Below are 15,550 nucleotides of genomic sequence, written 5' to 3'. Positions count from 1 at the left end.
ACTGTTCATAGTTTTTGCTTATGAAAATTCCAACACATTATGGTCTTCAACAGGCCACAATGTTAGTGAAGTCAGGCTTTGTTGAATCAGATCACCAAGAGCATCTAATTGCACTTCTAAACCAGAAAGCTGTTAATGACATAAGATGTGCAACAGCAAGAGAAATAAATAAAACATAAACCATTATGCCCAGTGACCCTTGGACAAATTGTAGTGTATTCCTGTACCAGAACACAGATCTGTGCTACCTAAATTAGACAGGTTAAAGCGCTTGTGCACCCAAATTATTACTGGGAGAGTGGACTGTAAAGATTGTGCACAGTATTCTTTGCAGGGACCAGACTACGTTATGCAACTGTTCAGTCTTAACTGCATTAATTTGACTTGGATCACATAAATAAAAGCAACACAGTACTGTGCTGTTCAATTTAGCCTCTCCAAGCTTCAAACTGTGAAGGAGAAGAAAGGAGGGCCACATCGTTCAATCCTTGCAAATTTAAATTCTGAAAAAGAAAAAATACTTTAAATTGAACCTATAGCTAGGTTATTTACATTCAAATATTCACACAATCTAAAAGTGTAAGTAAAGGCAAAACATTTTATTTTGGATAGAGCGGAGAGGAATTGGAACACCTGTCGGGTTTTTTCTTGCTGTCGGTGCCCCCATTTAGTTGAATCACTTTCTCCTATTTGTCCTGTTTTACCATTACAGAGTGAAATGCCGCGTACACACCATCACTTTATGTGATGAAAAAAAATGACGTTTTTAAAAACGTCACTTTAATTGACTGTGTGTGGGGGAAAACGTCGTTTTATGTCTTGTAAAAAACGACCAAAAAAAATTGAAGCATGCTTCAATTTTATGTGTCGTTTTTCAAAAGTGCACTTTTTACTTCACAGAAATTGACCATGTGTAGCAAAAAACGTCGTTTTCTAAGACGTTTTTTCATCCACGCATGCCCAGAAGCTACTTATGAAGCGAGCTTCAATGGTAAAACGTGGTGGAACGTAACCTCACTTTGCAAGAACATTGTGAGAAAACGATGGTGTGTAGGCAACTTCGTCTTTGAAAATTGAAGTTTCAAAAACGTCATTTTTTACTTCACAGAAAGTGTCGTTTTTTTCCATCACATAAAGTGATGGTGTGTATGCGGCAAAAGAAAATTCTAAGCTTTGGGTTGTCAGCAAGACCAGAATAAAGGGGAAATCTTCCAGGGGAAATCTTCCAATGATGACAATAATTCAATTCTGGTGACAGCCAGGGATCCCCTCACTTTGGAGGGATTTCCTCACACTTCCTGTTTTGGCTGTGGGACAAAGTTAATGCAATTCTCCCCAAAAGGACACAGATGACAAAAAACCTACCCTCCCTCAATCTAAAGTTTTTCCTTTAGTTGTACTTCAACAAAACATAAATGACCTTTATAACACACGCTCACTGACATCTGTAGCTGCAGGAGCTGTAAAGAAATCCATCCTGAAAATTTACAACCGAGGCACAGATGTCCCAGCTGGATTTCTCTCAGCAGACTGCCAGCTTACTAATGTAACCGCCACGTGGTATAAATTGTTTAGAAATTGACTGAAACGTCACTTTAGAGTCACTGTTGTGATCTTGAAGGATGAATTACTCCACATTGCTGCTACAGATCTTAGTGTTTCTTTCAAAGTTAATTTACTGCTTGTAAAGATTTATGTATATAATTTAATTATTTTATAATTTATTAAAAAAATATATAATTTTATAATTTTTTTATGTTTATAATTTTAAATCCTTCTAACTGGGGTTATTTCAGTCATAGACCTGAAATTCTAATACTCATGAAAGGGTTACTTGTCCATTTTAAATGGTGTACATCAGCACTGGAGGTAGCCTGCCTAAACAGTCTATTTGCTTTACTCCCAGTCAGGCATGTCTTTTCACCATCGCCAGGTTAATAATTCTAAATTAGATTGTACAACCAGATTGTAATAATGTATGGTCACATTTGCACACTGACTTCCTGTCTAGTAGATCTATCAAAAAAAATCTACCTTTTTCCTTGAGGCCTTCATTTTCCTATATTTGCAGCAGACATACAGTAATAGATGGCACATAAAAGTTGCGAAAATGTCAAACATCTCAATTTCTGTACAGCTGTGGGGACTTTATATACACAGTTGTGAATGTTCTTCAGAGCTCTGCCACATAATGTATATAATTTAATTGTGGTGGTTTAATGAGTTTTTCTTTGCAGGATGGCTGGAATCAGTCTCATTTTATCACTCCGGTCTCCACGTTGGAGCGCGACCGATTTAAATCCCACCCGTCTTTATCGACCACTAATCAGCAGATGTCACCCATAATCCAGTCAGGTGAGGAACGAATCATATGATACAAGGCAATGGCTCCACATAGCCAAAAGGCACAAGCATATCCTGCACAGCGCAAAGGGACCATGCATCTGTCATGGAGTAGCTGCTGCACTTTTAACATGTGCCGACTTTGACAAGACTGTCTGATTCTGGTCCCTGCAGCTTCAGACTCTTTCTTTTCCATTAATGTGATTTTGCAGACATGGAGACAGTTTGACAGCAAACTAAGCTTTGCATGCTAAGATGTATTACTAAAATAATCACTGTGTGCCTAGGGCACGGCTTTACCTGAACGCTTCCCCAGACTGTTGTGTGTGTGTTCTGCACGATGTAACCGCTTTCATTTAGTACAAAAAATTTCAGAATCGGAACACTCAGGTCATCTAATTTGCTTTCTCTAATGTGTTTATTTTGCTTGTTTTTAAATCTGTATGTATACATTTCTGATCAAATGACTGTCCCAATTTTAGGTTTTGACATAGATTTATAAAGGCACTCATTCACAGTATATGAAATATACTTTCTTTCCAAAATGTCTGTGAAGGTTTTCATTTATCCAGTAGTCACATTCAACTGGACTTGTTCTGTAATGCTGAAGATGTTTTGTAGCTAATCCACTTATTTAATTAGGAGTACCAGGAGCATACCCCCATCCTGTTCCTGGACAATCAAAATCTACCTTACTTCCAGGTGAATATATTCACTGAAAGAGCCACTTTGGTGATTGTTTTTTCCGCACATGTTTAAAACAAAAAATTATAATTTTAGGCCTGAAGGTCACTTAAAACCCCAACAAATATGATATATATTCTGAAAGCAGTGACTTTTAAAAAAATAAAATGTATTAATTTTAATGCACATATTTTACCCAATTTATGGTAAAAAAATGAGATTGTGCACAGCTCTGATGAAAGGGGGTGTGCATCCGGAACACGTTAGCATGATATGTGAGGACGCAGAAACATTTGGATGTTCTACCTCATGTTATCCTTCCATGTCCTTGCTGTATACTTATGCACCTTTGTGATTGTGTTTTTTATTGGTTGCTTCTTATATCAATTCCGTCTTCACTCGTGTAATGCACTGTGGGTTTACGCCTTCCCCTTCTTTGTTTTTGTCCCTCTGAAACTAGTTTCACTTGGCTTACTGTGGGCCTAACCTTAGGATTTAGTTCAGCAACTGCTATTTTTCAGACCAATGAAAGTACCACAGTGTCCAAAAATGGGGAGCTCTGCTCCTACTGTATCGGGGATTGAGCTGTTGTTAGGCCGGCGTAAAAAAGTGGAACTAGTTTCAGAGTGGGACACGGGAGATTCTCTGACTAATAAGTTACAGGGCTGACAGGTTTTGTTACTGTCATGCTAAAGTTAGGTTATGAATCCAGTGATCATTCTATTCTGTACACTTAAGCTTTCCATGTATATACAGACCACAAATGTCCCGCCTTCCTCCCTCCTCATACTGCTGCCTCTGTAATATACAAGATATGTGCATGATTACTTCTTAGACGAATCTGAGACAGTCTATTCATTGTGCTTGATAAGCTGTGATAATAAATCCAATATTAATAATGCTTCTTTTTGTCACGGTACAGTGGGCAGCACATCATCCTCACCAGCACTGCTAGGCATCCGGGAGCCACACTCCGGCTATGAGAGAACACAGCCCTCTATGCAATACTACAACAGCCAAGGAGAGTCCCTCGTTCACAAGGACATTTACAGTGGTAAGGGAACCCATGCTGTCCTCACACAAATCTGATCGTGTGGACTGTAAGTACTTCTGTAGAAACTAATCAGAAGTCCTCATAGGATTGCTGTTGCAACTATTAAGAAATCATCATAGGATTAACTGAAACTGCTTTCTAATTGGAGCACCATACTGCTTTTTCTACCTTTTTGGTAAAAAAAAACTCACTAATTTTATAATCATTGCTGTGTGCTAAAAATATACATATAGAGAGAGAGATTTTATTCTCTGTAGTAGAGTTAAGCGAGGCAATTTGAGGAATACTGTCCAGGACAACTCGGTCAACCTAATGGCAGGCACTGTGGAGCAATGCATTCTCAAAGATTACAGTGTGCTTCATGTTGTTCTCTCAGCAGCATTGCTTCCCTGCTTTCCACTGCAAGCAGTGAGTCAGAATCTTAGCTCTTTCTTCTGTACTCTGTGTTTATTAGAGATTGACAGGCTGTTAAGAGAGGTAGCTGAGCTGCTAAGTCACTGCTGGGAGAGGGAGGCAGGGTGAGCTGCCAAGGCCCCTTTGACACTTGTGCGACTTGTCACTGCAGAGTCACATGACCTGTACCCCCATGATTTCCAATGAGTACCGTTCATAGCTGTGAAACCTCAGTAGTCCCTGCACTACTTTCGTCCGACTTCGATGTGACTTGAGGGCCATAGACCTCAAGATTACACAGGCATTGCTTCAAGTCGCGTGGCTTTCATGTCGTACAAGTGTGAAAGGGTCCTAAAAGAAGGACTTGAATGACTTGAATGAGTGGCTTTTATGTGGGACTTAAATTATCAAAGGATATGTTAAAATTTCAACAGTGTGTGAAATAGGTCTTGGTTCAATTTGTGATCTTGATCAGTGTTTCTCAATTCTAGTCCTCAAGGCGCCCCAACAGGTGATGTTTTCGAGATTTCCCTCAGTTGAAATGGCTGTGGTAATTACTAAGGCAGTGACATGATCAAATCACCTGTGCAAAATAATGGAAAGCCTGAAAACATGACCCGTTGGGGTGTCTTAAGGACTGGAGTTGAGAAACACTGATCTAGATCACTAGGATATCTGCATTTTAAGGCTTAGACATGGGACACTGCTGTTACTGACATACCTCTGGAAATGTATGCTGCCAGGCATTATCTGGCTTCATTCTTTCTGATTTCAGAATAAAAATGCCACCAAATTGGTGTCTCAAGGCCCGTACACACGATCGGATAGTCTGACAACAACTGTCCGATGGACGTGTTTTGTCGGATAATCCGACCGTCTGTATGCTTCATCGGACAATTGTTGTCGGAATTTCGTTTCGCCGGACTTGTGTGTACCGGGACTTAGAGGAAGTAAACCTCCTTACCTGACTTACCTATAGGTTAGGATATATTTACATTACATGCAGCTAGTGACATCACTGGCGCATGTGCTCTGAAGGAACGGCCACCTGTGCTGGAACAGCTTTCTTTTAGGGCAAGTTTCACATAATGTGCTAGTATGTGATGCATACTAGCACATTATGACTTTACCTTGCAGGGGGGGGGGGAAGCCAGCGGTATACAGCACTTTAAAGTGTCTGTCCAGTTCATATGCTTTAACATGAAGCTTGAGCGGGGACGTTTTAGAAGCTCTGTGAGGATTTACTGCTGCAGCCTATTACAAAAACCTGACAGAGGTCTTCACATTTTGAATGTTTGACTGAGTTGAGCTTTAAGAGCTTACATTCTAGTTTCTTTCCACAGAGAAAGCCGGGCCTTTTATGTAATGACATGAGATTCAAAGGCATCCAGTTTAATGAGTATCCTGATACCCCTTTATTGTAAACACTGTGGGAATACGGCATGAATTGAAAGCAATTTATTACGCCTCTCATAAGTAATGAATTGTGACAGTTGTCAGATTATACCGGAGTACAGCAGCTGTCTGCGACGTCTCGGTTTTTCCATCCTTCCCACCAAAGCTTAGTCTGTAAGAGTTCATTAGGAAGAACGCCCCCCTGGGAGGAGCAGGGGTGTCTGTGCCATTAAGTTTCAGAAGAGAACTGATTTGTAACCGCACCTATATTGTTATTCGGAGTATATAATCAGATTCAACCTGTGACTTTGCAGGGCAAAAATACTCATTTTCATCAAGCAACCAATTCATGGCAGCGATTAGGTTAATAATGTAAGCAGATTTTTTTTATGTAGCATTTTGTTTCGTTTGCCACTAATAATGTCACTGAAACACTTGGTTATGTAGCCTTTTTACACTAGAAGTGCAGGATTTTTCTCTGAGACACCCCATAGCATTAGGTACAATGTCTACCTAGGAATTGTGACCATCAATCTCCTCAGGAGCACTGCCTGCCTGTTGCACACTGTCATCTCGGGAACACTGCCTGCTTGCAATATTGCTGAAGGAGTATGGACAGCTTATTACACACACTGCCGTCTCAGGAATACCGTCACTTGGGTTGCCAACTCATCCCTTTAAAACAGAACACATATTAATTACACAGGTTCTGTGGCTGATTAAGGAGGTAATTAAATTCACTTGGTGCCTTATTTGCATTAAATTAGCCTCAGAACCTGTGTAATTAATATGTGTTCTGTTTTAAAGGGATGAGTTGGCAACCCTTACCGTCACCTCAAGAACACTGCCCTACCTATCACTCGGTGTCATCTTTGGAATACTACCTGCTTGCCACAAACACACTGGTCCTTCGGGACCGATGCCTGCTTGCAACACACTGCCTGCCTATCCTACACACTGTCATTTCAGGAACACTGCCTGCCTATCCCACACACTGTCACTTCAGGAACACTGCCTGCCTGTCACACACACTGTCACCTCAGTAACACTTGCCTGCCTGTCACACACACTGTCACTTCAGGAACACTGCCTGCCTGTCACACACACTGTCACTTCAGGAACACTGCCTGCCTATCCCACACACTGTCACTTCAGGAACACTGCCTGCCTGTCACACACACTGTCACCTCAGTAACACTTGCCTGCCTGTCACACACACTGTCACTTCAGGAACACTGCCTGTCTATCCCACACACTGTCACCTCAGGAACACTGCCTGATTGCAACACACTGTCACCTTAGGAACACTGCTTGCCTATCCCACACACTGTCACCCCAGGAACACTACTTGCCTATCCCACACACTGTCACCTTAGGATCACTGCCTGCTTGCCTGTCACCCACAGTCACCTGAGGAACACTGACTGCCTACGTGGTCCCCTCAAACACTTTTCTATGACTACTCTAACATGCTTCTTTTAAAGGTGACAGCCTTGTGGCAAAAAATTAAAAAAAAAACTCACCATGCCTTTTACTAGATCCCTCAGACGGTCTACTTTTCCAAAATGGGTCATTTGGGGGGTATTTGTACTGTCCTGGCATTTTATGACCTCAAGAAATGAGACAGGCCGTCAATACATCAGGACTTGGCAATTTTCAAATACCGTACATACTCGAGTATAAGCCGACCCGAATATAAACCGAGGCACCTAATTTTACCACCCAAAACTGGGAAAACGTATTGACTCGAGTATAAGTCTAGGGTGTCCATGTGCATGCCTCACTGTGTCCATGTGCATGCCTCACTGTGTCCATGTGCATGCCTCACTGTGTCCCTGTGCATGCCTCACTGTGTCCCTGTGCATGCCTCACTGTGTCCCTGTGCATGCCTCACTGTGTCCCTGTGCATGCCTCACTGTGTCCCTGTGCATGCCTCACTGTGTCCCTGTGCATGCCTCACTGTGTCCCTGTGCATGCCTCACTGTGTCCCTGTGCATGCCTCACTGTGTCCCTGTGCATGCCTCACTGTGTCCATGTGCATGCCTCACTGTGTCCATGTGCATGCCTCACTGTGTCCATGGTTCTAATGTTAAAAATGTGTTTTTAAGGTGAACCTCCACTTTTAGGGTAGCCACTGAACTCTGCGCTAAATGTCAGGTGCTCACCCACAATGAGATGCATACAAAACTGGTATAGAGGCACTCACGGGTCTTGCAGAGGAAATGGATCAAAGCAACAGCATTTTTATTGTCTGTTTCGATGAAGCTCAGTCTGTCTTGAGAAAGAAATGTCAATAATAAAAATTCTGCTTTCTTGATCCTTTTCCTCTGCCAGACCCGTGGGTGCCTCTAATTCTGTTTTGGAATTGTATAATGTTTACATATAGTTCAGTGTAATCATATAATTGGGTAAAAGAACAATAAAGCGTTTATAATTGAAAGCTCTCGTCTGTTACCCAAATACAACCCACAAAATACAGAATGTGAGAAGAGCAGATATTTGCCCCTCAACGTCCCCTGTAGGAAGCATGTTTACAGAGTGTAGATGAAAGATGTCTTCTCCACCTGGCTGTGCTTACAGGTATCAGTTGTGACATTACCAGATGTATAATACATGTGTTCAGCGATCTCTCTCTGGAATCCCAGACATCCCCCAGCACTTTTGTCTGGGAGAGCAGTGCTCAGTCACTGTGAACTAACATCCATTTAAGAATCTCTTGTGTTTGGTGACAGTTAAATTGTACACATTCCTGTTTGTTCCTGATGTGCCAGGCAGAATTCTTTATTGCTGATATAAGCCAACCTGCATTTTCATGTGTATGAATGGACTTGTAGAATAATTGCACAGCATTGCAGAGCTGTAGCCCAGGAGAGTAAACATTTTTTATTTTTTCCAGGGTCCAGCAAGCAGTCTCCTATGTTAATCAGTTCCTATTCTTCACCAGCACGGGAGCAGAACAGGCGGCAGGTGAGAGACCTTACTTTTTGTCTTAATCTTCAAAGGGAAAAAATGTCTGATATTGCATAGTTCAAGGAAATCTGTCGTGGTCATGGGGCAAATCCATACTCCTACTTCTGAGATCTTTCTGAAAATGCTTGTTGTCCCTTATATGCATACTTTGCCCTCAGCATTTTATAGATCACAAAACTGGAACAAGCTTGTAGGTTGAGTCTTGAGTTAATGCTGAATTTGTTCTACATCATTCTGGGTTTGAGGGTCAGCATGACTGCCACACAGGTAACATTATAATTTTTAAGCTACCCATTTTCCTGCGGAATCAGCAAAATTTGAGCCATTGGTGGTCACGTAAGTACAACATGCTCGACAATAGTCTATTTCAGATGGGCTGGCTTGAAAATTCTCAGCCGAACAGTGACTGTATCCTATCAGATATAGTCACTGATCAGGTGGTTAGTAGGGATGAGCTGAACACCCCCCCATTCGGTTCGCACCAACTAATGAGATCTGCCAGCACAGTACCAGAGCATTTAAAACTTTCAGACTCTCTGATTTCATATCGGTGGTATGTAAATGCTATGGTTATCTTGTCCTGGGGCCATATAGGTGGCCTGGTTACCTCACCCCCTTTCCACACACAATTCAAAGCAGAGCAGATTTGGCAGATATTGTTACACAATATTGCTCCATCATTTAGTATATTAAGCAGAATATGTAAACATATTATTAGTATTTGTGTTGTCTTTCATGGAAATAGCATTGTAGTGCCCAGTGAATGTCGATGGGAAATTACGGTAGATAGCCCAGACTTCCTGCTCTACCGGTCAAGGGGTGTAGGCAATCCCTAATAACGGTTGCCCTGCGCAATTACCTCTGCATTGGAAAATGTGGATGGTAACTGCTATCTGCCTAAAATCCTGGCTGTCACGTTAATCCCTGATCTCGGCACTTTCTGCGTCCCTGTCCTGGGGTAAAACGTGGAGAATCAGGATTTTTAGCTTTACATGCAATACACTTGTTCTGAGTTTGTGATCATCACAATGGCTATTGTTTTCAGAAGTAGGACTACTTTATTTATTTTATGACCGGTTTCTTGAGGGATGAGAGAATTTCAGGGAAGCCTAAAACCAGGAAATTATCTGTCTCTACAGTGGGAGCTAAATAAAACATGGCGGATACAGAATAACATCGTCCACAGGGAATGCAGTCCATGTATTTCAGACAAAGGCAACAGCAATTCTATGCTGTCTTATTAAATGCAGAAGGGATTTTTCCTAAGGAACGGGATTTTTATGTTCTCATTCTGCAAGGTCGTCAGCTGATTAGTGTAAACAAACAGTTAAGGAAAACTTTCAGAAATACTTTACTTTGTTCTTTCCCTAGAGTAACCTCTTTGATTAATGCTGTTGCATTATACTCTCAATGTTGTTTAATGATTAAAAAGTCAATAAAGTACTGTTTGTTTAAATAGTCTTAACTGAAGCTCCTGCAGCATTTCCAGATCAGTAAATCCCAGTCTCTATAGGATTAGGAGTAATAATATGCAGAATAGAATAGATTTATCAGCTAATTCTTTCTGATCGGCTGCAGATGTGTATGTAGCAATCAGTCTCTGAACTGTTTATCAGAGATCAGTCTCTCTTGTGCAGCAGCAGTGATATAACCCTGCACTGTCTCCAGTCATAACGTAACTGTTAATGAGACTTCTCTCTCCAAAGCCTCAACCATCACCATAGGTGTTTAAACAGACCTCGGTACAAAGTCTGCTGCTCCAAGATAAGCACTTACAAGGCAAGGCTGGTGTTTACCCTGGGAACCTTCCCTGCGAATGCTGAATCAATATTCTTATAGATTTCAGTACACAAGCAGTAAGAATGGCTCATCAAACATTTATTTGAATTCCCCATATAAAATATATCTGCAGTTCTAAATCCAAAAATCTGGGGTAGTCTTGGTGCCATCTAGTGGTGACTTTGTAAAACTCTGGCAAGCTGCAGTGTTTATGTATGCTTTGCGGATCTAAGGTCAGTGCTGAACTATTCAACACAGAAAAATCACTGATATCCCCCACATCTGAAAAATATTTGACCCTATTTGCCTCTTCTGAAATAGAAGACTCCCTGCTAACTCAACCAAGAAAATGATGTGAAGTTATTTATCTCTTTCAGCAGAATGTTAGATGGTCACACACCTATTACTGTGATAATTGAATTGATCATTTTGATGCCACTAAACAAATCGAATAGAATAAGAATCATAAACCGCAGTCTCTATTCAATCTTTTTAGCAAGCTTTTGATTAATTAAAAAGCTGAGTTCCAGCTTCTTAAATAAAATGTTAAAGTCAGCAGCTACAAGTACTGTAGCTGCTGACTTTTAATATAAGGACACTTGTCTGTCCAGGGATCACGCGATGTCGGCTGGCCGAAGCTGGTTTATCCATTGGCTCTGGTGCAGGTGCCGGCATTGCAACTAAAAGATTTAGGCTGCCGGTTTCCTACTGCTGTTGCGTGAGTCACGCTGTCCTTTTCTGAATGGCCCTATTGTCTTCTGGGACACACACAGGTCCCAGAAGGCAGCGGGAGGGATTGATGCAAATCTGCAGATGACATACCTTACCGCGGCAGTGTAGGACTGAAGCCCCGATAGAAAAACAAAAAAAGGTACAAAATGCTCAAAAGAAAAAGGATATTCAAATACAGGGAGGGGGGAGGAGGGGTGTGCTCAACTGGATTACACCTAGTTTGATTTTAGCCTGGAAGGCTGATCAGCCGTGGCAGGATTTTGTTGATTACATCAGATCACACGAATCTCTATATGTATGTCAAGGATCTGATTCTAATATAGATTGAATAAGTGATCAATTTGATTATTCTTCTTTTCAACCTATACAGAGTCTTCTACATACAATATTTTAATTGATGGTGTATCACTTGTTCAATCTCTTTAACTTAAACTGATCACAGACCATGGCCAACTTTAATCACCATATCTGCTTTTTTTATCGATCGATGAGATGAAACATGTCTGCTAGTTACCTGCTTGTTTCCAGTTTTAGTACGGTCTTAGAACAAAAATGCAGCAAGTAAAGTCTGAACTCCTGCTCTGCATATCCAAGGTGTATAGCTATTTAAGTATTGTGTTGGGACTTTTTTTTTTGCAACAGGGTTTATATTGGGTGTAAGAACTGTATTTCAAGTGAACCTGTGGTATCTCTGGAACTGATAAACCTAAAGAAGCCCAGGAAATCTGACACCACAGAGTGCTGATAACAATTTTAGTTGCCTAGCTGTCTTCCCGATCCAATGGCTTCAATCATTTCTGAGAAAGAGTATGCAGAAAAGGAGTTTGAACTGTACTTGCTACATTCTTGTTCTGAGACCGTGACTTAAAGTGTAAATTAAAATTATTATTATACAGGATTTATATAGCGCCAACAGTTTTCACAACGCTTTACAACATCAGGGAAGACAGTACAGTCACAATACAATTCAATACAATACAAGAGGGATCAGAGGGCCCTGCTCGTTGGAGCTTACAATCTAGAAGGGAGGGTCAAGTGGAACAAAGGGTAGTAGTAGTTGGGTGTGGGTAGGATAGGCTTCTCTGAAGAGGAGGGTTTTCAGGGATCCTCTAAAACATGGGTCTTCAAACTACGGCCCTCCAGTTGTTCAGGAACTACAATTCCCATCATGCCTAGTCATGTCTGTGAATGTCAATGTGTTACAATGCCTCATGGGATGTGTAGTTCTACAACATCTGGAGGGCCGTAGTTTGAGGACCCCTGCTCTAAAAGCTAATAGAGAAGGAGATGGACGATTAAAGGTGTCTCTTTAACATAAGGCTGGAACACTGTATTCAGCTCACCAAGCTTTTACAATCATTAAAATCATTAACATTTTAGGAAGTGTTTCAGAAAAACCCCCATAGCATTTCTTTATCTAAAGAACAGTTCATGCCAAAGCTCCTCATGTTGAAAATTGTAAAGGTGCTCCCATTGCAGGTTTTGTATCCTCTCCAAAAAATGAGTGCTGGCCCCTAACTCGTTTTCCATTCTGCCATTTGCAGGATGGGTTGAATTTCACAATAGTGCACTCCCAAGCAGCAAGCAGCTTTGGGCCATTCAAACTTGGTTCATGTGTGGTCTCCTTCTCTAGCCAAGTGCACTGTGAATGCTCTGGGTTTGAACGGCCACTACTAAACCAAGTTGTCCAGAGCCTCTTCTGTGCACCTCAACTTAAGTCACACTTTCTGAAATCCTCAGCTGCTTCCAGCTTCCCACAGCGTGATATGCAAACCTAATTGGACACTTGAGGATGGCCCATGGGTTAGCTAAAGAGATGGTACAGCTGTACCCAGGCAGACTGTCTATTTGAAACCTGGGACTAAGCATTCAGATATAGGAGGAATCAATACCATGAGTAATTAATTGCTGTGTAAATTTTGTTATCTTATCTACTGATCTCTGTAGACAGGTTTTTTGAGCATGTGGTTGAAGAGGGAATTGACTATAACCAGGGGCTCAACCTGCTGGCTGGAAGAAGCACTATATAATTAAAATAATAATAATGTTATTTTTTTATTTACATATTTTTATTTGTTTACATTTCTCACTACAATCTGTAGTCTGGCCCTACCCTCCGTCTCGATTTTCATCCAGGGAGGAATGACGTGTCCCTTCTTGTGCAGCCTCCTGGGATATTCCTGTTAGATAGATAGCTGGCTAGATAGATAGATAGATAGCTGGCTAGATAGATAGATAGATAGCTGGCTAGATAGATAGATAGATAGCTGGCTAGATAGATAGATAGCTGGCTAGATAGATAGATAGCTGGCTAGATAGATAGATAGCTGGCTAGATAGATAGATAGCTGGCTAGATCTATCTATCTAGCTATCTATCTATCTCTATCTCAAGAGGCTGCAAGAACAGGGACACAGTGGCTGGAGGGCTGACCTGGTGGTGCATCATTGGGGGCCTACTAGCGAACCCAGAAGAGACAGCCGAATCGCGATGACAAAGGAAGGAAAGATGGCGGTGCGGCCTGGGACAGTGGAGCAGCAGACAATGAATGAATGGAAAAATGTATACGGGGGGGTTTCTTTTCCTCTGTAAACATTTTTTTTTTCTGATGAGATGTATAAAATGGGGGGGGGGGGTGAAAACAGAGGTGTTTCTTTAACATAAGGTTGGAATACCGTATTCAGCTCACCAAGCTTATACAATCATTAATGTGGCCTTAATCCTGACATTATAGAGTGTTATTGGTTTATAATTGCCCAATAATAGATGTGTATTTCTAAACCTATTACTGTCTTTGTCCCCCAGCCACAGCAGCTGTATTATAGCCCTGAAGACTCCAACAGAAAAAACTATGACTCCTACAGATTGTATCTCCAGTCCCCCCACAGCTATGAAGACCCCTACTTTGACGAGCGTGTTCACTTCACATCCACTGCTGATCAGAATGCGCAATATGGACTAAAATCAACCACAAACTATGTGGATTTTTACTCCACTAGACGGCCTTCATACAGGTCAGAACAGTACCCAGGTTCTCCGGACTCTTGGGTGTGATATGAAGAGTGCCCCCTAATGGACTCTACCAGTAATGCTTGACTTGATTTTTTTTTTTGAATGGCCTTATGCTGTTTTTTACAAGATGGAATCTGAAAGTGAATTACATAAGAAGGAACTTGGTACACGGTTATTTTTTTGCAGAAGGATAATCATGGATGGGCAGAAATTAAAGGGTGTTTTTTTTTTTCTTTTTGTTTTTTTTGCTCTTTAGGGTGTAGCTCTTTGCCTGTAGCGATAGTCTGGTGATGGTGCGAGCTATGTGAGTGAAGGTATGAGATTGATGACAAAAATGATTTTTGAGGAATATGTCTATGGTCAAATCAAAATCTTGATATTTTTTTTAATGTGAATAAAGTCTCGTTACAATTAGTTTGTACAGAATTATGGATCAAGCGAATGCTTTCTTTGTTTCCCTGTTACTAAATGTCAACCTTGTATGCTATCCTGTCTTGTAAATTTCCCTATCACCCATGTAAATAGCCATGCCATTACCGATTGCGGGTGCCATCATTTGTAACGCCGTGTATCATTTGCAATCACTGAAAAGCAGAGATATGTAAATCAGTATATTAAAGAGCTAACATTTTTAAACGTAGCATCACTGAATCACAGAGCGTATTCTACATTCCTCTCCATTCCCTGCCGATTTCATAACGGTCTCACTGCCATTTTCTATGCACATTGGAAGATCAAATAAATGTGGACACACTATCCACAGAAAATTAGTTCACGTGTGCTCCTTGTCATGTGTGTCACGTTTGTGTCATTGAATGGCTGCCTTATTCTTGTCAAACCATGCTGGCCTCTGGGCCTGAAAACTAGGCGGAAAATATACACTCTGCTGTCCAGAGTAACCAATCGGATACTTTATTTAATTCTCTAACCTGCACTCGAGTCTAAGGGTCCTTTCACACGTGCTGACCGTCCGTCCGTTTTTTCCTGCGTCCGTTTACGGACTGCAATGCTTTTCAATGGGATACAGTACGTTAGCGGATGAGCATCCGCTAACGTCCGTTAACATCTGTCTCCATTAAGCTCCGTTTTTTTTAACGTAAGAAAACCCTATTTTTCTTCCGTCCAAAAAACGGAACGGACGAAAAATGGATGTTAGCGGACGATCCGTTTAACATCCGATCCGCTAACA

At 41.3% G+C, this 15,550-nt stretch overlaps 1 protein-coding gene across 12 annotated transcripts in view; it reads left to right on the top strand.

Annotated features, from left to right (window-relative positions):
* The window catches only part of PKP4 (plakophilin 4), a 372,718-nt gene extending 357,587 nt beyond the window's left edge, over positions 1-15,131 (top strand). For 11 of the 12 annotated variants that reach the window (XM_040357916.1, XM_040357915.1, XM_040357912.1 and 8 more), the window contains 4 exons: positions 2,238-2,355; positions 3,950-4,081; positions 8,766-8,836; positions 14,155-15,131. In XM_040357916.1, coding sequence (XP_040213850.1) covers positions 2,238-2,355; positions 3,950-4,081; positions 8,766-8,836; positions 14,155-14,403 — 570 coding nt within the window. In that variant the 3' untranslated portion in view covers positions 14,404-15,131. The remainder of the gene's footprint in view (positions 1-2,237; positions 2,356-3,949; positions 4,082-8,765; positions 8,837-14,154) is intronic. The other variant, XM_040357909.1, reaches the window with a different exon arrangement.
* Positions 15,132-15,550: the final 419 nt, after the last annotated feature.

Source organism: Rana temporaria, chromosome 6 (genome assembly GCF_905171775.1).
Source record: "Rana temporaria chromosome 6, aRanTem1.1, whole genome shotgun sequence".
Lineage (NCBI taxonomy): Eukaryota > Metazoa > Chordata > Amphibia > Anura > Ranidae > Rana > Rana temporaria.
This window is presented reverse-complemented; position numbering and strand designations above follow the sequence as displayed.